The sequence below is a fragment of the Xenopus laevis genome, chromosome 5S (genome assembly GCF_017654675.1).
Source record: "Xenopus laevis strain J_2021 chromosome 5S, Xenopus_laevis_v10.1, whole genome shotgun sequence".
NCBI lineage: Eukaryota > Metazoa > Chordata > Amphibia > Anura > Pipidae > Xenopus > Xenopus laevis.
This window is the reverse complement of record NC_054380.1, coordinates 65,802,558-65,829,702: the sequence shown is the minus strand read 5'-3', so window position 1 is coordinate 65,829,702 and position 27,145 is coordinate 65,802,558. Positions and strand designations below refer to the sequence as shown.

At 37.3% G+C, this 27,145-nt stretch overlaps 1 protein-coding gene across 2 annotated transcripts in view; it reads left to right on the top strand.

The window, feature by feature from the left end:
* crybg1.S (crystallin beta-gamma domain containing 1 S homeolog) overlaps positions 1–27,145 on the top strand; it is a 164,099-nt gene that overhangs the window by 131,300 nt on the left and 5,654 nt on the right. For both annotated transcript variants that reach the window (XM_018265409.2, XM_018265410.2), the window contains 8 exons: positions 3,260–3,386; positions 4,224–4,256; positions 6,682–6,794; positions 8,482–8,611; positions 13,483–13,622; positions 15,378–15,501; positions 23,683–23,841; positions 24,807–24,969. In XM_018265409.2, coding sequence (XP_018120898.1) covers positions 3,260–3,386; positions 4,224–4,256; positions 6,682–6,794; positions 8,482–8,611; positions 13,483–13,622; positions 15,378–15,501; positions 23,683–23,841; positions 24,807–24,969 — 989 coding nt within the window. The remainder of the gene's footprint in view (positions 1–3,259; positions 3,387–4,223; positions 4,257–6,681; positions 6,795–8,481; positions 8,612–13,482; positions 13,623–15,377; positions 15,502–23,682; positions 23,842–24,806; positions 24,970–27,145) is intronic.

Here is a 27,145-nt window from a genome sequence, read left to right as displayed (position 1 = left end):
AGATGAGCCTAAATTCAGCTAATTTCTGAAGATTCCTATTTGACTGGATGTGAATTGCCAACTCTATAGTTTGGTGGAGGAATAACAATGTGGTATCTCTGTTTCTCTTGGTTTTCTCTTGTCTCTCTGGGACATCTAGTGCCAGTGAAAGAAAGCCTTAATGCTACAGCATATTCTAATATTTTTGACTTTTCAATGCTTCCTGCTGTGTTGCAGTAGTTTGGGGCAACACAGACTGTGAGTCAGGCCTGATTACCCAGCATCAGTTTCCAAGCTATTATGGCTGAATGAAGGCCAATCACACCAACAATGATACAACAGTAGAAAGTTTATTGAGTGGAGGCTGTTACACTGAAGTAGTAAAGGAAGGACCATCTTTATATTAATGTAATAGTGAATAAGATGTTGGACAGGCAGGGCCTGTTTATCTTTGGTTATATAGTGTATATATAGTAAAATGGATCTAGACTTATGTGTGACTGTGCCTTTGAATTGTGTTAACTATATTTGGCAAGCATGGGATGATTTTGTTTTTCAGTTTATAAATAGTCTGCCAAGGATGATTGAAATCACTAAGTATATTTTGTTGGTAACTTATAACATACAAATTACAATGTACCATTATGTTACATGTCTGAATAAACAGCTAAAATGAACTTAGTGAAAAAGGAAATCTTGGTGGGGAAAGCAATTTAAAATTAGTTATTGTCAGTGTCTTTGTCTGGCATTGCCATATTTAATCAATAACTATTAATGTGGGAGTTTTTATCAGGTAAATAAATCACATCATTGTGTGAAATTGTGCCCCCTTTACAGCTTTGTACTTATGACACATACAGGGTCAATTACCACAGTTTGACTTCCCAAAATACTTATTCACAGACATAGGCTCTGACAAATAAACCAGAAAATACTATTTGTTTTTACCAGATTAAGGTTTGAGTGTTGGGTAACAAAGACTTCAATGTACTCAATGTTCAACTTCTTATTTGCACACAATAACTTCACTGTCTTTTTTGGCACATAAAACCACTTGAAAGGTTTTCCTTGTCGCCCTTTCCTCATAACTCTTTCAGTTATGTCTGTGCATTTTACAATTTATTCTCTGTCTCCTATTCGTTTTGCCTGGATAAATGAGTTTCTATGAATCTGGCAAAGCTGTATATTTGTAAAGGTGTGGCAAGCAACAGCTCCTGCCAGTGCCAGCATGTTGAGGGAAATGGGAATGTGAATACTTTGCCTCTTAATCTAACACAGTAAATCATTTGGACAGTTAATCTCAGCACATAGAGCAACTTGTTTGCTTGCAGTTTTAAGCTTCCATCTGGAGGGCATGATGGCAAGCATACACATTATGCCACCTTCTGCGGCACGATTTTTATGAGGTGTTATCACATGAATATTTGGCAGTCACTGTACTTTAGATTTGCTGAGTTAACAATCACTGGACACAACAATTACAGAGTGATCTAAAAGTGATAATGACAATAAAAATACTACTCTTTAAAATATTAATATACATTAAAAGTTACCTATAGGTCATATTGATTGTTTTTGTACTGGTAGGGCTGCTTTTGTAAGGAATTTGTTACTTGAAGTCCCTTATGGGCCTGTCTGTTAGTTTCTAATGCTAACAGACTACTGCTGCACAAACATGGAACATGGGATGAGATAGGATATGTAAAAGCTTCAAGCAAATACTTTCATGGCAAAATTATATATAGCATGCAAAGACACTGTTATGATAAAAATGTTTCATATCTGGTGTCAGTATCTCTTTAAGTAGCATAGTCTAATTAAAAAAGAAAAGAATGTGACTGTGAATTTTAACCCCTTGCTCATATAATTGCTGTTGAGCTTTTAGATGATCTTAAGGAAGCCTAAAACTCCTTTTTGTTTCAGGAATATTTTATATAGCATCTAATTTTTTTAAAATTAGGGACTCTACTACTGATTGTAACTTTAAGGGTGGTATTTACTAAAACTTCATTTTTTGAAAAAAATTAGACCAAACTCCCAAACCCCCTTAATTTACCAATAAAACTTGTCGGAAAAATCAAAGTTGCCCACCAGGGCTGCTGTTCAGGGCCCCCCTCTGGACCCCTGCTGCCACCCCACCGCAGGCGCACTATGTAAACGCAACTCGGTTGTGCGCCAGCAGGCAGGAAGAAGTGCCAAATCGAACAATTGGGGTGTGAATCTGGCCCGTTGGGGTCCACAGGGCCCAGTCCAACCCTGTTGGGTAGTTTGTAGGGATGCACCTATTCAATATTTTTGGGATTTGGTTGGACCCACATATTGCATATGCAAATTAGGTTATATAAGGGGAGGAAGTTTATGATCTCCTAAACTCTTGGTGCATCCCTAGAAGTTTGCTATTTTAAACCACACTGCCCAAACATCAGAGTATGTATGATAGACTTGGGGCATTTAGACCAATATTCCTGCCAGCCTGGTGGATCAAGGATTATTGGTGCTTATATACAGACTTATATAAAAGTTTCCATCAATTACCCAAAAGTGTACATCTCCTTTTGACTTCCTTCTATTCCAATTGTTTGAATGGTCATTATGGAACAGAACAGTAGAAAGGTAAGTGCTGTTTTATTATAGGCATAGGATCTATTATCTAGAATGCTTGGGACCTAGCATTTCTGGATAAAGGATCTTTCTGTAATCTGGATTACTTTACGTTTGCTAAAAATAATTTATATATTAAATAAACCCAATAGGATATGTTTGTCACCAATATGGATTTGTGCATTTAGCCATCATCAAGTACACATTACTGTTTTATTATAACAGAGAAAAAGGAAACAACTAATGGAAATTAGAATTATTGTCTTAAAATTGATGCTATGGGAGATGGCCTACCTGTAATTTAGAACCTTCTGGATAACCAATTTCCAGATAAAGGATCCTATACTTCTATTACAAAGAATATGCAATATGTCAAGACAATTTTTGTTTTTTTAAAAAGGATACAATGGAAATATTTTTAAAGCTTTCTGGATAGCAGATTTCCAGCTAACAGATCTTGCACCGACATCACTTCAAGAAAATAATTGCAAACTTTTAGGATATTCTTTTCATTTGATAACACCTGCACAATTATATTTTCAGCTAATATGTATTTTCTACTATTTACAGCAGTGTGTTATCTGTTAGTAGCATATTTAAGTGTGTTCATTACATTCATTATAAGTTTAATTGAACTTACAATTTCTGAATCATGTTTACCTGATTTCATTTTTTATAGGTGGGTGGCATATGAAACCCCTGATTTCACAGGAGAGCAGTACGTATTGGAGAAAGGAATGTACTCTCACTTTGGTGCTTGGGGTGCCAAGGACTTCAAGATTTCTTCTGTCCAGCCACTTGTAATGGTAAGACTCTCTTGTTTTATTCTTGAACACAGAAAGAGGTCTAACACACGCACACTCACACGCACACACCTATTGTATTTTCAGCTTTGTATTTTTTATTTCTGTTTCTAACAGAATCAGTTTGTTTATGCTAATGTATTATGAGGGTAGTAGTATTTATAGAGATTTATAGAAGACTAAAGTCTATATGTGGATCCAACAATGCTACAGAGGACAAAATACTTTATCTTTGTACTGTCCTGTTTTAAAGGAATTTTCAGTGTTAAAATAAAAGCTAAGTAAAAAAAATGTTTCTTAAAGTTAGTTGGCAAAATTTGTAATTGATAAAGGCTGGAGTAACCAGATGTCTGACAAAATAGCCAGCACCCAACTTGCCGCTTTGCAGCTCTCTGGTTGGTTACCAGTCAGTAACCAATCCGTGACTTGAGGGGGAACCATATGGATTATTAGTGTTTGCTTTTGAATCTGACCTGCATGCTAAGGATCAAAGGCAAACTCACTGAACAGTTATGTATCATGTGGTGTCCCTTTAAGTCACTGACTAACTTAGAGTTAGAGAGCTGAAAAAGTCTATTATGATAGTCATCCTTTTACTCCAGCCTTTATAGATTACATTTCTGGCTAACTAACTATATTAGAAACATTTTTTTTAATTTTACAGAGCCTATCTATTTACCCAGTTTTTATTTTTAAACTGAACTTTAAAGCAACGCTTGCATGAGCCCAGGAGTGTGTAACTTTCTGTGAATCTTAGGTTCTCTCCTTTATTTCATGCAATTGCAGTAGTGATTCTCTTATTATAATGTATTTTTATTTTATTTTTTTCATATCAACAAGGACGCAGTTGAAAATTCAAGGGGTGGATTTAAGGTAAGAATTCCATCATTTTAAATTAAGCAAATGATAACGGCTAAATCAAAGAACATTGTATAGTTCTCACTAATTGTTAATCAGTACTGCAACTAGGAGTAGCATGCATTATTAGAAGAGGCACAGTTTTATGTAAAGGTCGGTGCTCCTTAAAATACACACCCTTTGCTTGCCTCCATCCACACACTTAGGTGAACTTTACCTTGGCACCCGGTTTTTGAAGAGATTGTTCTTCTTAGTTAGTTCATGGCAATCCTTTCCCATACAGCTTAAGTAAAGTTATGTAAAACATTCTCTTGAATGTGCCTGAAGTAAAGCGAGCCAGCATTATTTACGTCTAATGGCAGATGGGTTATTTTTTGTACTGGTGTTTATTGTATTGTATTGTTGCTGTCCTTAATGAAAACATTTTTATATGCAGTGATATACATTTTTTTGCTTATTTTTTTTTATACATTTTGAAACCCGTTACATCTCTTGGAACACACAGGGATCTGAACTAAGTTTTATTATTCATAGACCTCATGAGCTAGCCAAATATGGGCTTACATTTTTAACCAACTTGATCTTTTCCAGAAAATTTCTGTTTGGTATCTTTCAAATTGTATTGGGAAGTATTGGTAAATATGTTTTGCAAATGAATCATGTTTATATTGAAAGCAAGCTGCCGGAGTCCACTATTAAACCAGTCTGGGTGGGCGCTTAAAGACCAGATCAGTGTCCATATTGGCCAACTTATCATGTTAAACAAATATAGGCTGATTGGTGTCTATAAAAATAAAGGGAGGCTTCTGGCTTGCAGTTCGAGTTTTTTAAATTTTAGGCAAATATTCAGAAAGTCCACCTCTGATTATTTTCTCAGTATGCTTACATTTTTGTAAATGACCTGTGACTTATAAGTACAGTACCTTTAAAATCATTTTAGTAAGTACTGTAAGTACTGTTCATGCAAAAACATTATGGGTAAAAAAAAAACCTTTGGCAAAAATATTTTTGTGAAAAGGACTCTTGTTGACCTTTAGGGGCCGATTCATCAAGAGTCGAATATCGAGGGTTAATTAACCCTCGATATTCGACTAGGAACTAAAATCCTTCGACTTCGAATATCGAAGTCGAAGGATTTAGCGCAAATGCTGCGATCGAACGATCGAAGGATTATTCCTTCGATCGAACGATTAAATCCTTCGAATCGAACGATTCGAAGGATTTTAATCCAAAGATCGAAGGAATATCCTTCGATCAAAAAAACTTAGGCAAGCCCCATAGGCTAACATTGACTTCGGTAGCTTTTAGCTGCCGAAGTAGGGGGTCGAAGTTTTTTTTAAAGAGGCAGTACTTCGACTATCGAATGGTCGAATAGTCGAACGATTTTTACTTCAAATCGTTCGATTCGTAGTCGAAGGTCGAAGTAGCCCATTCGATGGTCGAAGTAGCCCAAAAAACACTTCGAAATTCGAAGTTTTTTTACTTCGAATCCTTCACTCGAGCTTGATGAATCGGCCCCTAAATGTTTAGAAGCCTTTGGATCTACTGAAATAGCCTGAAGTTTTGTTAAAAAAAATAATAATCATTATCAAAGAAGGTTACCAAATTTTGAATCACTTTTTAGATAAAGGGATGTTAAATTTCTCCATTAAATGCTTTGTCTGCAGAGGTCCACTACTGGAATCCTAATTTTCATATAAATATAAAACTTAAGGGGAACTCCACACAAACATAACTTAAGCTTTTTGAAAAGTAAACATAAGATCAAGCAAATTTGCAATTTACATCAATTAAAAAATATGCAGACATTTCATGATTTTTAATTGTTTGGAACTGATCCCCAAGCCTAGCCACCTGCCCTCCTGCTGATCTGTCTGACTACTTTGCTGAGCTGGCTGACTACTGTTACTTTGTATCAGCAGCCATCTGTCCTTAGCCTGCATCCTCCAAACCCCACAATTCCCTGCACACGTGATATCAATCAGTGTTTAGTCCCTCCTTCTCTGCCAGGATTTCAAATGATGCAGAAAGAGAAGACTGTTAAACAGCTGGATTTCAGCATAGACAATGGCATTTATTCATACTATTTGAAGAAACAGGTAACTGTGATGGTTACAGTAACGTAACTAGGTGGGGGAGGGCCCTGGTGCGGGCCATGCAGCCTGGGCCCCCCTACCCCCCTTCACGTCGATTTTCTTTGTGGCTACAGTGGGGTGCGATCTGCCGGGGGGCCCTGCGGGGGTGCAGGCCCTGGTCCAATTGCACCCTCTGCTCCCCTGGTAGTTACATCGCTGGATGGTTATATTAGGGCTATCTGGGTTATGTGGGCCTCTTTATCAAATTTTGGTTTGGAATCTGAATTTATGCTGAAACTCATAGGGTTCTAGCATGAATGGATGAGCAGAATGTAACATAGTCTATTTTTTCTCCTTTCTCTAAGGTTCAACTGTTTTCAGAGCCAGACTTTAAAGGCAGCACTCATATATTTGAAGGAGATGCAAATAGTATTGAGGATTCATTCACAACAAAGTCTTGCAAGGTTTTTTCAGGCCGGTAAGCATAATTTGTTTCTAAATTAGATTATTGTTAACACCCAAAAATTTATTTGTTTCAGTAACATATAGCGGCAGATTTACATAGGGTTGAACATCGAGGGTTAATTAACTCTCGATATTCCTGTCGAAGGATTTACTGCAAATAGTTTGAACAAATGATCGAACGAAAAATCGTTCGATCGAACGATTAAATCCTTCGAATCGTTCGCTTCGAAGGATTTTAATCCATCGATTGAATGATTTTTCGTCGACCTAAAAATTGTTACAAAGCCTATGGGGACCTTCCCCATAGGCTAACATGGCACCTCGGTAGATTTTAGGTGGCGAACTAGGGGGTCGAAGTTTTTTTTAAAGAGACAGTACTTCGACTATCGAATGGTCGAATATTCGAATGATTTTTCGTTTGAATCGTTCGATTCGAAGTCGTAGTCGAAGGTCAAAGTAGCCAATTCGATGGTCGAAGTAGCCAAAAAAACATTTGAAATTCAAAGTTTTTTTTATTCTATTCCTTCACTCGAGCTAAGTAAATGGGCCCCTTAGTTTATAATGCTTTTTCAAGGTCATTTTATATGATTATGAAAACCTGCTATTGTTTTTTTAATTAAATTTAGTTCCATTCTAAGGTGGAAACATCTATAATCAGCTTATAATCAAAAAGACCTTTGCAAATAAAATGTTTAGAGTGGCAGTATACTACTTTTTCAAAAACATTTAATCAGTAGGGCTTTAGCTGAACATTCTTTTTGTCATTTTAATGAGGAATATGTTCACTTTCAAACACTTTTTTTCAGTTCAGTTGGTTTCTTATAGTTCTACTTTAAACTACTTTGTCAGCTTGAGAAAGGACCAGGAAGGTTCAAAATGTTGCTGTAATTGTCACGTGAATAAAGGCAGTTTAAACTTTGTAAATTGGGAGTGCTGTTCCCAATGACCACCATAAATGGACTTTTTTCAGTTACTTTCTATTTGTGACATTTTTCTAGTATTGAAGTTTCAATGGTTTTTCTACACCATGGAAATGATTCTGTGATCATCCACCACTGTTGTCTTCCGGGAACTTTCATGTCTTTTTGCGTTGCCGAGTTTACCAGTGCTTTCTTTTTTTCTCCGCATGTACCAAACTGTAGATTTTGGCACTCCTAATATTGTAGCCATTTCTCGGATGGGTTTTATCTGTTTTTGCAGCTTAAGGATGGCTTGTTTCACCTGCATGGAGAGCTCCTTTGACCACATGTCAGTTGACAGCAAAATCTTCCACATACAAGCACCCCCCCCCCAAATCAACTCCAGGGCTTTAATCTGCTTCATTGATAGACATAACAAAGGAATTACCCATACCTGCTCATGAAATAGCCTTTGAGTCAATTTTCCAAACTTTTGAACCCCTGGTCCAATTACTTTTGAGCCCCTGAAATTAAGTGATTGTTTTGAAAAAAGGCTTTAGTTCCTCACATTTTTATGCAATCTTTTTGTTCAGCCTACTGAATTAAAACTGAAAGTCTGCAGTTCAACTGCATCTGAGTTGGTTCATTTAAAATTCATTGTGGTAATGTACAGAACCCAAATTAGAAAAAAAAGTTGTCTGTCCAAATATTTACGGACCTAACTGTATACTGTATGTGTTACATATTCTGTATAAAATATTTTTTTAAAAATGCATTTGCATTTTTTTTTCTAATTACTAGATGGGTTGCATATGACAAGGAAGATTTTTCAGGAAATCTCTGGGTATTAGAAGAAGGCAACTATCCCAGTTTATGCGCAATAGGATGCCAACAGGAGACAGCTATACGCTCTTTGCAAACTATAAACTATGTAAGCACTTTCATATATATAATTTTGGTCTTCATCCTTAGGTATACAATGCACATAAAATGTTAAAAGAAGGTTATTTAAGGCTAAAAGGAAATCTTGTAAATGTATATTACATACTTGGTGCCAACTGAAACTTCATCCTAACCAAACACTTATCTGGCTGTAACCTGTCAGTTTCCTTTAGGGCAGATGCACAGAGGCCTGTTTGATCCCAACATGTATCATTTGTTAGTTGTCACTTGACATAATCACTTGTAGGCTTTTGGAGAATCAACACAATCATCACTCTTAAATAATGCCAGATGCAATTAAACCACAATTGGTTGAAAATTGGCCAGGCTTAATCACTGCAGTTTTTCTGAATTAAAATCACAAGAATCAGAAATTCCTGCATGAAAAAGCAAGACTAGGGGCTCGTACTGACAAGCCCTCTATCCTGTGCTCCCCTGCTTTCCATTACAAAATGTCTGCCGCAGGAAGGAACAAACACAGTTCTTTTAAATGGCCATGTATTGACACAGGTGCACATAAGTGCCAAACACAGGTGGAATGCAACATGCTGCATTCCACTTGCGTTTGGTGCTTACATGTGCCTGTGTCAGTACAAACCCCTTTCAATGAATTAGATGCATTCCTTCCTGCACTCCCCTGCAGCTGATCGCTTTAAAACAGAACACTGGGGAGCGCAGCTTTGAGCACTCGTCAGTACGAGTCCTTGGGGGCAAATTCATATAGAATCAAACTGGGGCCCAGAAGGATTGCACATGAGGAAGGGGGCTGATCCCCGAAAGCTTGTGCTTTAACATTTCTGAAATAAAATGAGATAAAGGCTTTGCCAGAAAAAGTTGGTGTGCTTCTTCCCTATACAGTCTGGAGCCCAGAATGATAACCATCAGTTTAACTTTTTTTTTTTTTTTTTTAAATAACCTTCTATCAACATTTTGTAGCCACTTTCATTCATTAAACAGAGTCAGAGTTTCATATGGTGTAATGGTGCAATTGCTGTATTGTGAAACAATAATTTTAGGAAAATTACTATATTTCATATTTCCAAATTCAATCATATTGATTATGATTCTCGACATAATGGCTATATACACTTGAAGTTAATAGAATTTATTAGCAGTCTATGTTTGTGGATAAGGGAAGACTATTTATATGTATTTATTGACCGTGTTATTTATTTTACAATTTTAATAAGCACCTTCTACATTCATAAACTTTATATGTACTTAAGAAAAAAGGTTATATATAATAAAACCACATCTTTAATCAACATTCCTTTAGTTGGATTTGAAATAAGAAGCAAGCAATCTGAAGAGGTGTGTATGTAATCAAGCAACACCAACAACACACCTTGTAAATGCATTTTAAATAACAAGCTTCCATTTGTAAATAACATTTGCTCTTAAAGATTTTCAATATATCCCTGTGTTTTATTTAAACCTATATTTGAAAATAGATTTATAAACCAGATACCTTTCCATCTACCATAGCTAATAAAATAATATCTCCTCTACAACTTCTAACTAAGATACAAACAGAACTCATAGATGCACCTTTCACAAATGAGGAAGTATCTAAGGCAATTAAAAATTTAAAAAACGCCAAATCCTCAGGCCCAGATGGCTTTATAGGTCTATACTACAAAAAATTGGTGACCATATTAAATCCACATTTAACTAAAATGTTCAATTTGATCAGATCAGGGCAGACACGTAATGAGGAATCATCGAAAGCCCAATTGTCATTCATACCAAAACCAAGAAAAGACCACTTTGAATGTTGAAACTACAGGCCTATCTCTGTCATGAATATAGACATCAAACTTTTTTAGTAGAAAAACTAAACAGATTCCTCCCTGATCTGATCGAACAGGGCCAGACGGGCTTTACTCCTAGTCAGCAAGCTACAGATAACATTAGGAAAACACCTCTAGCTGAATTTATCAGGCAAGAAAATAATATCTCAGGAACCCAATTAGACCACCATGTTCATAAACAAGTATTATATTCTGACAACATCTTAATGACTATAAATAAACCCCTTACCTCATTACCCAATCTAATCCACCTCTTAAACAAATTTGGGAAAATATCAGGGTTAACAATAAACCATGCTAAATCAGAAGCCCTTAATGTATCACTACCCCAATCCACAGTCAAATTACTACAGCTAAATTTTGATTTTAAATGGCAAGACACAACTATCCACCAAGTTATACCAGCATAATTATCCCCAGCTGTGGAAAATGGCAAGTGAAATCCTACGACATTGGTCAGAGATGGATCTCTCGTGATTTGGGAGGATACATGCTTTTAAGATGACACTCTTACCTAAACTACTGTACTACTTTAGGGCACTGCCAATTCCCATTCCTGATCATGATCTTCAAGCCATTCAGAGAAAGGTATTCCAATTTTTCTGGGCTGATAAATACCCCAGAATCATAGATAAACCATGTATAGGTCCAAAAGCCAGGGGGGCCTAAATGTCCCAAGCTTATCTCACTGTTATATAGCAGCACAATTAGTGCCCCTTATACACATGCATGCACCCACACCGCCCAAGTGGGTAACAATGCTGAAGCATCAATTACATTCAGTTGCTCCACAGGCATTTTTATGGTGCTCCCCAGTACAATGTCCAGAAATTATAGACCCCTTTTTAAACCATTCCCTAAACATTTGGGAAAAATACAAATACCCAGCTTAACTCATTTCAGCCTCACTTCCAGCAGCACCGATTCTTGGCAACCCTTTGTTCCTTCCAGGTTTATCTTCTAAAATTTTTCAATGGTGGACATCTAATGGTTTCAGACATATATATCGTTTTTATTCTATATCAGGTTCTAAATCCTGGTCTACTATACAGGAAACATATAATCTTCCCCCGTCTAAGATATTTCAATACCAGAAAAGTCACTTTATCTACTTCTTTAATAAGGACAAAACAGCTTTAACTCCCACCTACTTTGAAAATGTTTGCATCAAATACTCGTACTCAAGAGGTTTAATTTCATACCTATATTGTTCACTTCTTGATATGCATTCCCAAACTCCTCTATCTTATGTCACAGCATAGGATAAGGACCTGAATACTAACATAGATAGGGAAACCTGGGATAAGATATGGGAAAACACAGCCCACTGTTCTAGGAATATTTCACTACTGGAAACCACATATAAAGTTCTCACACGCTGGTATATGGTCCCTTCCTGCCTACACTGATTAAACCCCCAACTTAGCCAGGAATGCTTTAGACGTTGTGGTTTAACAGGTACTGTGATGCATATCTGGTGGGAATGCCCAAATATTCAAAGATTCTGGACTCAGGTCTATACTATATTATATTCAGTAACACAAGTTAATCTTTGAAAATATCTAATATTGATACCAATATAAGGAAGTTGATAACTTTTATGTTTTCGGCTGCAAAGATTACAATAGCTAAACATTGGAAATCACCTTGGGTTCTGATTTCACATTTCAAAGACAAGCTGAACTGGATAATGGTTGATAAAAGACTAACCAGTGTACTCATTGATGAATATGAGAAATTCAAGAACATTTGGAAACCATGGTATACAGTAGATATTCCTTTCCAGTTTCAGGAACCCCTTTGATTCTCTGGTGATTACTATCTGTTAATAATATACACTGTGTTTGTTTTGTCACATTTTCTATTGTTTTGGATTAAGAACAATTAATACTTAATGGTTATATTTCAAGTATTTCCCTCAACTGTATGCCCATAGAATCATTATATTCTTTATAAAAATATATTTGCGGTGCAGTGCTGAGGATTTTGCGCATGTGCATAGGATTTCTCTTTTGCGCACTGACGACTTTTGCACATACGCTCGGGCCCCGAGGTCTGGAAGTCCGACTCTGAGTACATGTAGTTTTTGTACCTGAATGAAAATGCAATAAAAGTATTATATATTTTGTGTGATTTTTTTCAGTAATTTTAAAATGATTTTATTGCTACTGAAAGCTTTAACCTGTGCTTCAGGTTGTAGCAGTTGTAGCAAGAGCCAGCTGATTAACCGACCATGAGGAGAACTTATATATGCAGCATAGTTTTAAGAGCCAGAACCAAAAAGCAATGAACAAATGCTGATTTCCACCAAAATTATATTTACGAATAACTTGAACATGTAACATTGTATTAATTTAAATTTTGTGTATTGAATAGTTGCTTAGAAAGACCAGACAGAAATTTCTGACTCTGCCCTTATTTCCAAACCTTTAAACATTCTTTAAAGACCCACATGCACACCTGCATATTCAATATATCCTGATTTATCAAGAATCTATCTGTCATTTGTCTATAAAGCCCTCTAATGTACTTATAAAGTGTAATCATGTCCCCTCACAAACATCTTTTTTTCCAGAGAAAACAACCCCAAACTTGACAGTCTACCTTCATGGCCTAAATCTTCCATTCCCTCTACTAGTTTAGTTGCATGTCTCCGAACTCTATCAATTTTTGGAAAAACTTAAGGGCTTGCCAGGTTTTAGGTTGCCGTAAGATTATAACATGGTTACAGATGTATGAAAGCGTGCTTATAAATCACTCTACTATAGGTATAGGGATATCTAAAACCCCCACCCTCATTCTCCTTACACAAGGAGAATAGAGTTTGCATTGAGGCACACATAAAAGGACTGAAATTTTCATAAAAACACTATAAATGCAAATTTGAGACAGTAGGCAGCATTTTAGTGTGTTGGCAGTATTTATTTTTGAGCAGACAAATAAAACAGCTTAAATTGTCCACAACAGTTTGAGATTTTAACATCAAACTGAAAATAAAAGTGACTTTTTGTTATGTTAGTACTTACTTTAACACTTCCAATTCCAACAGGAGTTTTCAGAACCAAGCATTGTTCTTTATGGAAAACAAAACTTCCAAGGAAGAAAAGTAAAACTAAGCACAGTAACAACAAATCTACAGGCCATGGGTTACTCACCAGATTTGCTGTCTGCTGAAGTTCTCGGAGGCATGTAAGTAACTTGACTATTGCATATTCTATATTTGCATAGTTTGTATGTTCTAGTTTTCAGTTGTGCAGACTTTGAAGTATTAAACACCACAGGAGTCTAGTAGAGTCTTTTCCTAGATCCAACATAATCTAATATACCCATGTGGTAGGACTTCCATTCCAGTTATTAGTAACTATTCACTTGATAGTCCACACTATTTAGCATGAATAGTAAAAAATATGCCGCTGTCAAATCGTAAATCTGGTTCATATTTATTGGTGGGTTAATGCTGCTTTCTGCTGTTAAGTGTTTCTTCTAAAGTAATTTGTTTAAAGGTTTCTGTATACTGATATGTGCTTATTGAGTATAACATCATAATATGTGGAGGCAATTAAAATTGTTAGCGTATCAAACCAAGGGTGTCAAAAATATAATTGAAACGATTGTTTAACTATTTCATGAACCTTATTGAATCTCCTAAATGTTTTCAGATTCTTTCCCTAATAAATGAGACACAAAGCTTTATAGATCATGACTTTTATCCAAACTGGGATCTTTTTCAAGATACAAATAGATGTATTCTAATGAATTTAAAATAAAACACAGTGAAAAACATTGTTTTCAGAAAATATAAAGTCAGTATAATAACCTTTATAACTTTTATTAAAGGGATACTGTCATGGGAAAAAATTTTTTTTTCAAAATGAGTCAGTTAATAGTGCTGCTCCAGCAGAAATCTGCACTGAAATACATTTCTCAAAAGAGCAAACAGATTTTTCTTTATTCAGTTTTGAAATCTGACATGGGGCTAGACATTTTGTCAATTTCCCAGCTGCCCCAAGTCATGTGACTTGTGCTCTGATAAACTTCAATCACTCTTTACTGCTGTACTGCAAGTTAGAGTGATATCACCCCCTCCCTTTTCCCCCCAGCAGCCAAACAAAAGAACAATGGGAAGGTAACCAGATAGCAGCTCCCTAACACAAGATAACAGCTGCCTGGTAGATCTAAGAACAACACTCAATAGTAAAAACCCATGTCTCACTGAGACACATTCAGTTACATTGAGAATGAAAAACAGCAGCCTGCCAGAAAGCATTTCTCTCCTAAAGTGCAGGCACCAGTCACATGACCAGGGGCAGCTGGGAAATTGACAAAATGTCTAGCCCCATGTCAGATTTCAAGTTTAATATAAAACAAATCTGTTTGCTCTTTTGAAAAATGGATTTCAAAAATTTTTTTTTCCCATTACAGTATCCCTTTAACAAACAACAATGACTTTCAATTGATTGGCATACTGGTCAGTGGAGGACATTTTTGTGATATTTGTTTGGCAGACCAATTAGAGAATTTTGAATTTTTTCAAAATCACCCCATTTAGCTTTCATGGAATCATTTGAAAGGGCTTGTGGTGCAAGTGATTATGAGATTTTACATGCAAACTGTCATAAAATCACTCAAGTTTCAGGTGATTGCCATTCAAAGTGAAAGGAAGGCCCACATGGCTACTGTACAAAAATTAAATAGTAAGTAAGTGCTTAGTTGCCCTTGTGACATTGCTTGGAGACTGCAGATTGAGTTGGCTCTCACAGAATATTTCCCACTAAACAGTATGATTTTAATGGATTTTTTCAGCTTCAGTAAGACCCAATCTAATGGGCGTTACAGGTTATCAGTCACCTGCACAGGCCATGTGCTGGAAAGTGGTTTACTAATACTGGTGACCTTTTCTTGTTTAGTGGCCTTATTAATGTTCAGCTATACCATATCTTTCAGATGGGTTCTTTATGAATATAGCAACTACAGAGGCCGTCAGATCATTCTTTCGCCCAGCAAGATTGCAGATTGGCGTACTTTTAGTGAATGGAATATGATAGGATCTTTACGCCCACTTCAACAGGTTGGTATAAATAAGAACAGATCTTATGTGCATGTGATCTTTATGTGATCATTATGTGATCTTATTTACATTTTTACATTGAGGTCCACCATACAAAGGCTGTGTTGAATGCTCTTAAAGGAGAGATAAACCCTAAAAATGAATATGGTTACAAATGCCATATCCAGAACTTCAAACTTTTCACAGGGGGTCACCATCTTGGAAAGTGTCTGCAACACTCACATGCTCAGTGGGTTCTGAGCAACTGTTGAGAAGCTAAGCTTAGGGTGAAAAAAAGCAGAAAATGAGGTTGGCCTGTAATAAAAGCCAATGCTACAAGATTATTACATTCTGTTGCTGGTTGCACTGGTTTCTGTGCTGCCATGTAGTAATTATCCGTATTATTTACTAATCAGCCTTATATTGTGACATTTATATTCTGTGTGTACTGTATATTTTGAGTCGGCCACTAAGCAGAAAAGATGGGGAGCTAATTTGCACATCTTCAGAGTTGCATATCTCACCTGCTAAAGGACTGTGGTCCACTTGGGTTTGTACAGAATCCCAAAACATACCGTAATGAACAACATTTTTTGCCTACTTCTTTAGTTAAGCTTTAGTTCTCATTTAAAATCAACAGAAATCAAAATACTCATTCTTGCATATTTCACTTGAATCTGAGATGCCCTGTGTGTGGCACTTATTTTTGATGGAAGATCTGTCGCTCGACAAAGCAATATGCTCCAACATAGGTTGTGTGCTGCAAAAACCCAAGTAGATGGGTGGCTTGGAGTGGAATGGGTGCATTGGGATATAGGTTAATATTTCTTCATGACTTATATGCAAAGTTATATTTAATAATGCTTTATAAAACATATCAACTCAATTTTGTGCAGTTAATTATTCCATACTGAGTGCTCTTATTTGGTAAGGGCACTTTACTTAACATACTGCAATAGTCTCAGATCACCTTTTAAAATGTGATCATGGGGGGGCGGGACTTGGTCCTTGATGGAGTAGCAGCGCGCAGTAAGAGCTCCTGCATGTGAAGGCGCTATTTCTCAGAGATTTGCCCGAATTCAGACCTTTAAAAGAGTAGAGGGTTTACGTAACACTCTGATATCATGGTGAAGAGGGGCAAGAAGCAACCATTGAAGCTCACTGAATTTTATGGTAAGAAAACACCTGAGTCGGCTCATCGTGTGGACGACAGCCAAGATGGCGGATCCGCCAGTCCACAGGCCTCGAGACCTGCGTCAGAGCCATACAGCCCGGATCGGGTTCTGCAAGCCCGCAGAAAAGACTTGGGACTCGCTGAAGAATCTCCTTTGCCAGCCATTAAAGATCTACTAGCGGAATTTCGAACGGGCCTGAGAGCGGATCTGGCGGGAGCAGTCAAAGAACTGAAGTCGGAACTGCGTTCCATTGCAGAACGCACTGATCATTTGGAGGGTAAGATGTCGGAGATGGTGTCGGCTCATAATGACATTGTCGACGCAACACATGCCTTAGAGGAAGAAGTGGCAGGGCTTAAGTCTAAATTGGCGGATCTTGAAGACCGAAATAGGCGCAACAATTTACGCTTTCGGGGCATTTCGGAGGACGTCAAGCAAGAAGGGCTGGAGGACTATTTACAGGGCCTCTTCAAGGTGCTACTGCCGCAGATGGATCAGTCGTTACTGCAGATTGATAGAGTGCACCCGCTCCCTAAGTCCAAGACCGCACCTAAGTCAGCCCCGCGCGATACTATTGCCCGTATACACTTCTTCCGAACCAAAGAACAATTACAACAAGCTCATCGTACCATGAAGCTACTGCCGGATCCGTACAAAGATCTTAAAATCTTTACAGATCTTTCGGCGCAGACAATACTTCGTCGGAAGGAGTTCCAACAGGCCACTAATATACTCCGCGATCATGGGATTATGTACAGATGGGGTTTCCCCACCAAGCTCATAGTTTTGAGAGAAAATCGGGCCACCTTCGCAACGTCGCCAGCAGCGGCGATGGCGTTAATTGAGGAGTGGGATCTGCGTGCACCGGACGCACCAAAGCCAGCTTCCCCTCAACACTCCCCTAAAGTCGGCCCGAGCTGGCAAACCTCCCCGGGAAGAAGTGAGTGAGTATGCCATCGTGCTTCACCATTATAGATTCTGGCACAAATCTTTTTTCCTCTTCCCATTTTTGAATGGCTGCCTGTCTTTCTGTGTGGCGTGCAAGCCGCATACAGTGCTACTCTTACCTCATGTTTGTGACTTTACTACTGACGGTTGTCAGTGATAACTTTTGTTCTAATCCCAGTTTACATCACTACAGAACTTACTACGTTCCTATTTTTTCTGCTGTTATATTTTTTGTGGTACTATATGGTTCCTTTTTTTTTCTTTTGACAGTGGATGATACTGGACTGTTTTTTTTTTTATGTTTTTTTTTTTTTTGAATCTTATTTTTTTGGACTTAATGGTTTTTTTAGTTATATTGCCTTTATATTGCAGATGCTACTACCTACAACCGCATCGGAATATATTCCTATTACTGGCTAGCTCCGGGAATTATGTGGATTCCAGATTGCTATGCTACCCAGTTGTTTTTGATTTATGTGTTAATTTTTCTTTCTCTGTTTTCTACTAACACCTTTCTAGGCACTTTCACACACTTTACGTATTTTTGTGCGCTCTTAGCTCCTGACTTGTTTACAGGTCCTAGGGATGATTGGATATGGATTACTTGCTGGATCATCTCTTATCAGTTTTCAATCGCCCGTTATGTCGTTGAAATGCATGTCACTTAATGTACGTGGTCTTAATACCCCTTACAAGAGATCCAAACTTTGGAATGAGGCTAGAATCCAAAAACCGGACTTAATCTGGTTACAGGAAACCCATATCAGGAAATCTGATCCTCTGCTGTTAGATAACGCTAAATATCCGATTATACGACTGGCATCTGCTTCCACTAAAGTGGCTGGGTTTGCCATTTTGGCCAAACACGATTTAGGTTTGGAAATTGCTGATGAATGGGTTGATCCAGCTGGTAGAGCCATAATAGTGGTGGGTTGCATTAAAAGTGTTGACTATACATTGGTAAATGTGTATGTTCCCAATGAAGGTCAAAATCCCTTTTTACAGAAAGTTTTCGCTAGAATGAATCGGATGAGGCGAGGTTTTCTGATTGTTGGAGGTGATTTTAACCTTCCCCCTGACCCAACGATAGATACCACTAATACTGCATATGTCTCCCAAACTTCTGCAAATTACTACAAGCGGAAATTAGCTAATGCATCGAAACTTAGGAAACTATTCCACACTGAAGGCTTATTTGATATATGGCGAGCCCTTTAACCGACTGCAAGGGACTATACCTACTATTCCCCTACCTATAAAGAATACTCTAGGATAGATCTATTCCTGACTGATGCTACACTATTGCACAATGCCCTTAGTCTTACTGTTGGCCCAATAGCCTGGTCGGATCATGGTCCCATCACTATGCTCATTGATAATGGTGCTTCTATGCCGCGTCCTCAAGGTTGGAAATTGAAATCACTTTTACTTACTGATCCCGAGTTTCACGAAACACTTAAAACAGCGATAAGCAATTTTTTTCTGGAAAATGATACTCCCAATTTACCACAGGCCACTGTATGGTGTGCACATAAAGCCACTATTCGGGGACTACTGATACAACGCAATAGTCTTATCAAGACTCAGAAAGCCAAACAGAAAAGGGATTTATGGGGACAACTGACCAGTTTAACTGCCCTTAATAAAAGGAATCCCACAGATCGAAGGGCGGCCCAAATTCGTGAAATACGGGACCAGTTACAGGAAATAGACATGGCCAATTGCGAGATTGCCCTTAGATCCCTCAAATTGGAGCATTACTATAAGGGTAATAGGGCCTCTAACTATTTAGCTAGGCAGATCAAACAACAAAGGGCCAAAAACTCCATAGTCAGACTCCGTCACCGCAACTGCGCCCTCTACAATCCAAAAGATATAGCGGACGCATTTGCTGATTATTACACTAAATTATATAATCTCAGGGATGACGACACTGTTTCTCAGCCTACTATTGCGGCTATTCATGATTTTCTGGACGGTTTAGCTTTACCCAAATTAACACTGGAGGAACAAGAAGGATTGAATGCACCCTTTTCCCTATTGGAGATTCAGGAAGCTATTAAGGCCCTACCCCTTCATAAGGCACCGGGCCCTGATGGCTTTTCTAATGTTTATTATAGGGAGTTTGCAGATGTTTTGGCCCCCCGTCTTCTCCTGATGTATCAGGAGGCGCAAAGGCTAATGTCGTTTCCAGCTGAAATGTTAACGGCCACTATTTCCACTATCCCTAAACCGGGGAAAAATCCTGAATTGGTAACGAACTATCGTCCCATAGCACTACTAAACTCAGATGTAAAGATATATGCCAAATTGTTAGCCACTCGGCTCCAACGAGTCATGCCATCCTTAGTGAACCCGGATCAGGTCGGCTTTATTAGACACCGCCAAGCATCAGATGCAACGAGACGCATGATTGACCTAATTCAAATAGCTCAAGGTAAACGCACTCCATTGTTGCTATTGGCCCTGGACGCAGAGAAGGCCTTTGACCGGGTTCACTGGGATTTGGTTGCGGAAGCGATGAAACGATTTGACTTAGGGCCACTGTTCATTGAGGCTACGATGGCTCTATACTCCAATCCTAGGGCTCAAGTTAATGCAGCTGGTTTTCTGTCACGTCAGTTTGCCCTAACAAATGGCACGAGACAGGGTTGCCCTTTATCTCCACTTGTATTTGATTTGACGATGGAAATTTTGGCCCAAAAAATCAGACAAGCCACCACGATAGAGGGAATTAGAGTAGCTGAGACGGACCATAAAATAGGCCTCTATGCCGATGATGTCATTATTATGACCACTAACCCTCAGACTGCGCTTCCCCATCTTTTGCAAATTAAAAAAGTTTTTGGTGATATCTCTTATTACAGAATTAATGCGGAGAAGACTCAGGCATTGCCCATTGGTCTCAGTTCCCTGGTTGTGTCTGATCTGCAACAATGTTATCTTTTTGATTGGAGAACTGACTATCTTAATTATCTCGGTGTTAAGCTCACCAAAACTGTACATGCTTTGTATAAACATAACCATTGTACTTTGACAACGGTTTTGAACAAAGAGCTCTTGCAGTATAAAATGACATATGTTTCATGGTTGGGTCGTGTTGCTGTGGTAAAAATGATGATGTTACCGAAAATTTTGTATATGCTCAGAACGATACCTATCATACCCCCAGATGTTTTTTTTATGTCTGTTCAAAGGTTAATGCTAGACTTTATATGGAATGGCAAGAGAAGGCGGGTTGCTAAAGACACTCTGTTCAGACCACGGACTTCTGGGGGCCTGGGTTTTCCGAATCTCAGGGAATACCACAAAGCGATATTGTTGGAGGCAATTCTTTATTGGTGCTCACGCATCCAGATAAACATTGGGTTAATATTGAAAAGCAAGCTGCTTGCCCGCTAAGTCTTGCGGAAATTGTTTGGTCACCGAAAGCGGTAAATCCGCTTAAATGTAATTTTACCTTGCAAACCATCAAGGATCTACTCCTTGTATGGAGTCGTGTCAGGAAACACAAGATATTTGCATTTACCACGTCCTACTTACAACCGATTTCTAGTTTTGAAAAAGCTATCCCGGACTTATCTTTGCAATCCTGGAAGCTCCATGGCATCCGTACTGTGGCATCAATTGTGAGTAAGGGCTATATTCAATCATTTCCCAACCTAGTACTGCAGTATGGACTACCCAATGCAGACCACTACAAGTACCTGCAAGTACGCCACTACCTCACTGCACAAACAACCTTCCCTCTGGGTCAGAAAACCTGGTTGGAAACTGTTTGCCTCCAAGATAAACCACTGAAGGGCATGATATCCTCCTTATATAGGTTGCTGCTTTCACCTTATTCTGAGTCAAAGAGTACTCATATGGTCAGATGGGAAACTAAACTTCAATTACAGTTAGAAGTGGCTGATTGGGAAAGAGTTATACAACGAGTTAAAAGGGCCACCAGGTGTGGCAACCATCTAGAACAATATACTAAGCTTTTGCTTAACTGGTACCTGACACCACATCAGTTAGCTCGTATCTATCCTAAGACTTCTGCTCTCTGTTGGAGACAATGTGGAAATGTTGGATCCCTGCTGCATGTCTTCTGGGACTGCCCCAGGGTACAGACTTTGTGGCTAGAGGTTGAGAGCCTCCTTAACACTCAGCTGAATATCACAATTCAACTTACCCCAGCAATAGCGCTGTTACATATTTTCCCGTCTACCCTAGAACGTGGGGAGGAATATATATTACATCACATGATGTTTGCAGTGAGGGCCTCCATAGCTAGACTGTGGAAAGCAAGTGCAGCGCCAACTCTACATCAAGTACTTAGAGATGCCCACTATAATATGTCAATGGAGGTATCCTTAGACTGCGATATCCAGAGAGCAACCCACAATACCGCTGTTTGGAAAATTTGGAGACGTACACAATTGCTAGATCTATGTCGGCAAGCCGGCTCAATTTCAGGTTCATCGGTTCCACTGGCCTGATCTACTGACACGGGGTATTTCTGTATGGGATTTTCCTTTGTCTGGAGCAATGTGCTTTTGGGTTAAATTTGGAATGTGCCTTTTTCTTCCTTCTCTTGTTCTTTCTTTCTTGCTTTCCCTCTCACTAACAACCTTCTCACTTTCTCAACGGTATACTTGGTATTCGTAATGGAAATTGTATGATACATAAGACTATGCTGTATACCTATACTGCGTTTGTTTTTCTCTCTTTGAAAATAATAAAGAATATTTGGAAATAAAATGGCATCATGGCTCCTGTCTCCTTACTAGTACAGAATTGCAAGTAAAGTTTTATTAACATCTAACATTTTCTTTGCACTTTGTTTTGCAATTAACTAGAAATATACCTAGAAACCCAATAAAGTCAGGCTATGTTCTATTTCTTGTTAAGTCTTGCCCACGTTCTATCCTCATGATATTACAGGTTATTACATCTGTACTGGGCATTTTGGTGGAGAAATGGATGTTTTCAGACTGGCATTTTAATGTACTTTTTAAAATACTGAATATACACACAAAAAAAGAATATCATTTTACATTCTTCTCTAAATATTTCCATTTGTGAAATAGAAAAAGACAAAACAAGGTTAAAATTAGCTTTAAGGGGTTGTTCACTTTCCAAAACACTTAATTTCAGTTCAGTTGTTTTCAGATTGTTCACCATAAAAAAAGGCTTTTTTCAATTGCTTTCCACATTTTATTTTTTTACAGTTTTCCCAAAATATACTGTAAGTTTAATGTTCCTGTCTGTAATATTTCATTTTGGCAGCTCAGTGATCCAGGAACATTCTGAACTGTTACAATTTCTACATTTAGTTGAAAACCAACTAAACAAAGTGTTTGAAGGTGAACAACCCCTTTAAAGCGGTTGTTCACCTTCCAAACATTTTTTTCAATTCAGATTTGTTTTTAGATTGTTACCCAGAAATAAACACTTTTCTCAATTACTTTCCATTATTTATTTTTTACGTTTTTTCCAAAATCTAAGTTGAATGTCCCTGTCTCTGGTGTTTGAGTCTGGCAGCTCAGTAATTCAGGTGCAGACTCTGAACTGTTACAAATTTGCAAAATTGAGTTGATACATTTCTCAGCAGCATCTCTGGAGTATTAGCAACTATTGTATCAGTTCTAACAGCTGTCTGTAATGAAACCCAGAGATTCTGCTCAGCAGGGACAAAGATAAGAAATGTATCAACTAAATGTATCAATTTAGAACAGTTTACAGTATCGCCGACCCCCCCTCCCAGAGCTGCTTCAGAAGGAGAGAAATGACACATTACACTTTAATATTAGAAAAACCGCCACACATAGAAAATATAAAGTCATTGGAAAAAAGTCATTATTTCTGGTGATCTATCTGAAACCAACTAGTTGTTTGAAGGTGAACCACCCCTTTAAGTATCACACTGCTGACCAGCAGGATTATTGAAGTGTTCATCTAGCATTATAATTTGTAATAGATGAACTGAACCAAAGACACAAGCGATCCTGGAGAAATTACAGAGCAAGCAAATCATGACTGTAGTTTACAACCTTTTAATTTGTTAACCAGAATATTAATCATATTCCAATAGAAACGCCTATATTTCAAGCTCCAGAATAAGGATAGTGGAATGTTTCTCTCTACGAATGGAAATTTAAGTGACGTAAAACTCTTGAGGATACAAGTTATGGAAGACACAGGAGCTGAAGATCAGATCTGGGTTTATCATGAAGGAGTCATTCGTTGTCGGGTAAGAACTGTGTGTTTATTATTATTATTATTATTATTATTATCCTAGTTACTGTATATAGTATTTTCTGCAGTACTTTGCAGAGAGCATACAATCCACTGACAGATATTACGGTCATTTTTTTTCTGGAGCATGTAAACCTTTTTCTCTGTGTTTTGGAAATATGGTACAGCTAAGGGACCTACTATCCAGAATGATCAGAACCTGGGGTTTTCCAGATAACAAATCATCCTGTTATTTGGATACCTTAGGTCTACTAGAAAACCATGTAAACATTAAATAAACTCAATATGCTGGTTTTGCTTCTAATAAGGATCAATTCTATCTTAGTCTGGATCAAGTACAAGAAACTTCTTTATTATTGCAGAAGAAAATTAAATTATTTTTAAAAATCCGTATTAATCGGATAAAATGGAGTCTATGGGAGACACCCTTTTCATAATGCAAATTTTTTTGGATAACAGGTTTCCAGGTAAGGGATCCCATACCTGTAGTATAACCAGAGTACCAGGTGAAAACAGAAGTACTAGAGAATACCCACGCAGGCATAAAAACTCCTTGCAGATAATGCCCTGGCTTGTACAATGTCAGCAATACAAGGCAACAATGCTAACCCCTGTGCCACCATATTGGCATTTTAGTTGTTTGACCTATTGTATTCCTCTCAAAATAATCGCAGCCCTTTCAACTAGTTTAAAATCAAGGAGGGGTTGCCATTTCTGAAAGCAGATTTAATTTAAAAGTCATTACAACTAAAAATTACTTTTCCTCGCACAATTGTTTTTCAACTAACTGTGAGATACAAGCATAAATGATACTCCCTGTGTTTCAGAATTTAACCACCTAGTAATTTAGCATTTAAAAAAAAACTGGGTTTACTTAGGATAGACAACATTTTAATCATTTAATTGTATGCAAATGTCCTGACAATGCACTGTATTTATTCACTTTGGTTCTACTCACAGATTGCAGAAGACTGTACCTTTGCAACAACGGGCAGCCTGATTAACGCTGGCAGCAAACTTGGTCTAACACTGGAAGAGACAGGAGCGAGCATGCACTGGAATATCAGCTCTGATGGCAGGATATACACCAGCTCAAAGCCAAACCTTGTATTAGATATCAAAGGTAAAATTAATATTAATTACATGGGAACATGAATTAAAATATGAGAAATTCTCATTTAGGACTTGTAATCTCTTGTCCACACAGATATACTTGACTCAGTAGTTATATTTTACTATATGTTAGGACATTGATCAATCTATGTACACATTTGGCTGTATCCAGTAATTTTGTTAATGGATAAGTAAACCTTAAAAATAATTGAATGTAAAATCGATGAGGGTGCTATACTAAGCACTTTTGCAATGTACTTTCATTATTTATTTTTAATTCCAAGATATTAAGAAATACATGTACTGTAAACATGAATTAATTTTGTTTTAACACCACCACCTGCTAGTCATTGTTAAACCATTCTGGTCACCAAGTAATCAAGGCAGAAGTTGTCAGTAGAAAGAAAGAGGCTGCTCTGATGTTCTTCTGGTTAGGGAAAAAAATGGAAACCTTTCTAAAATCTTTCCTAAGCAGAAGAACATATTCTTTCTTTCTTCTGACAATTTCTTCCTGAACTACTTGGTGGTCAGACTGATCAGAAAATGACCAACAGGTGGTGATGTTGTAATGAATTTCACTCAAATTAACAGTACATGTATCCTTTAATATTTTGGAATTAAAAAAAAAAAAAATATGTGCATTGCAAAAGTGTTTAGAATAGCAACCTAGTTAATTTTATGTTCACTTATTTTTAAGGTTTACTTATCCTTTAGAGGGGTTGTTCACCTTTAAATTATCTTTTAGTATAAGGAAGAGAGTCAAACTGCAACAATTTTCAATTGGCTTTAATTTTTTTGTATTATTTGTGTTTTTTACATTTATTTAGCTTTTTAATCAGCTGCTCTACAGCAGCTAGGTTCCAAATTAGCCTAACAACCATGCATTGATTTGAATAAGAGACTGAGATATAAATAGGAAAGGGCTTGACTAAAAAGGCGAGTAGCACATTTATAGCCATATATATATATATATATATATATATATATATATATATATATATATATATATATATATATATATATATATATATATATATATATATATATATAGCATTTGATTTTTAGATGGGGTCAGTGACTCCCATTTGAAAGCTGGCAAGAGTCAGAAGAAGAAAGCAAATAATTAAAAAACAATAAAAAGGGGCTTGTGCCATAAAGTGAAAACACTGAAAAATAATCAAGTCAAGTCAAGTCAAGTGGATTTTATTGACAGTTCAGCCATATACAGTAAATACAGTACATAGTAGAAAAGAAATGGCGTTCCTCCAGAACCCTCAGTGCCAATAATGATTAACAGTCCACAGTACATTACATGTTTAAGCAAAACTTAGATTTTGTTACTGTTCTTTTTGCATGTTCCATCCTGCTTCTAACAAGGGAGGCATTTTTTTAGTATAATGATCAATTACAGGAAATAGGGACAATATTAGCAGAAGGTGCATGATTTGTCATATATCCAACCAAGAGAGACCAAGAGAGACCAAATTATCAGAGGTTCTGGCATGCTTGGAATATTTAGCACATACACCAATAGAGACTGACTGATTTATCCACATTGATTGAATGTCAAGAAGTTTTGTCATAATTCTTGTGATGCAGAACATGCCTGATGTTTTGCCCATAAAGCCTCCCAAAGCTTTAGTACAAGTGCCTCAAGTTTTGACTTAAAGTGTAGTCCACCTTAAAATAAACAGTAAGAAAAATCCACTTTCTATTCTTTCCTATGCGATTTCTAGAAACTTTATTTATCAAATGGTAAATAGAAAGTGGGTGAGTTTTTGTGTGATGAGCACTAATCTCACATTTTGAAGAATTTGCCCCTTAGTGTATTTTAGATAGTGGTGTTCACAGACAATTTGCAATTGGTGTACATTTTTTTATTTTTATTGCTTTTGAATGACTTACATTTTTGTTTTATAGCTCTAATAGAGAGTTAAGCAGTAAGCCAGTATTTTTGTTGTAGAGGTCAAATGATCCCAACTATCAAGCAGCATTTTAAGCTACTTGAAAGAAGCTAAATCTGAAGGTTAATTCTTTATATAAACGTTCATAAATAAGCCCTAAAAGTCATTGAACATGAAATAAAAAATACATTTATCAGTCTATTCCTTTCAGTACAGGTTAAGCAAAATGCAGTAGAAGCAGTTGTGTAGTAACTAAAATCAAAATGCCATCTGTCTTATTGC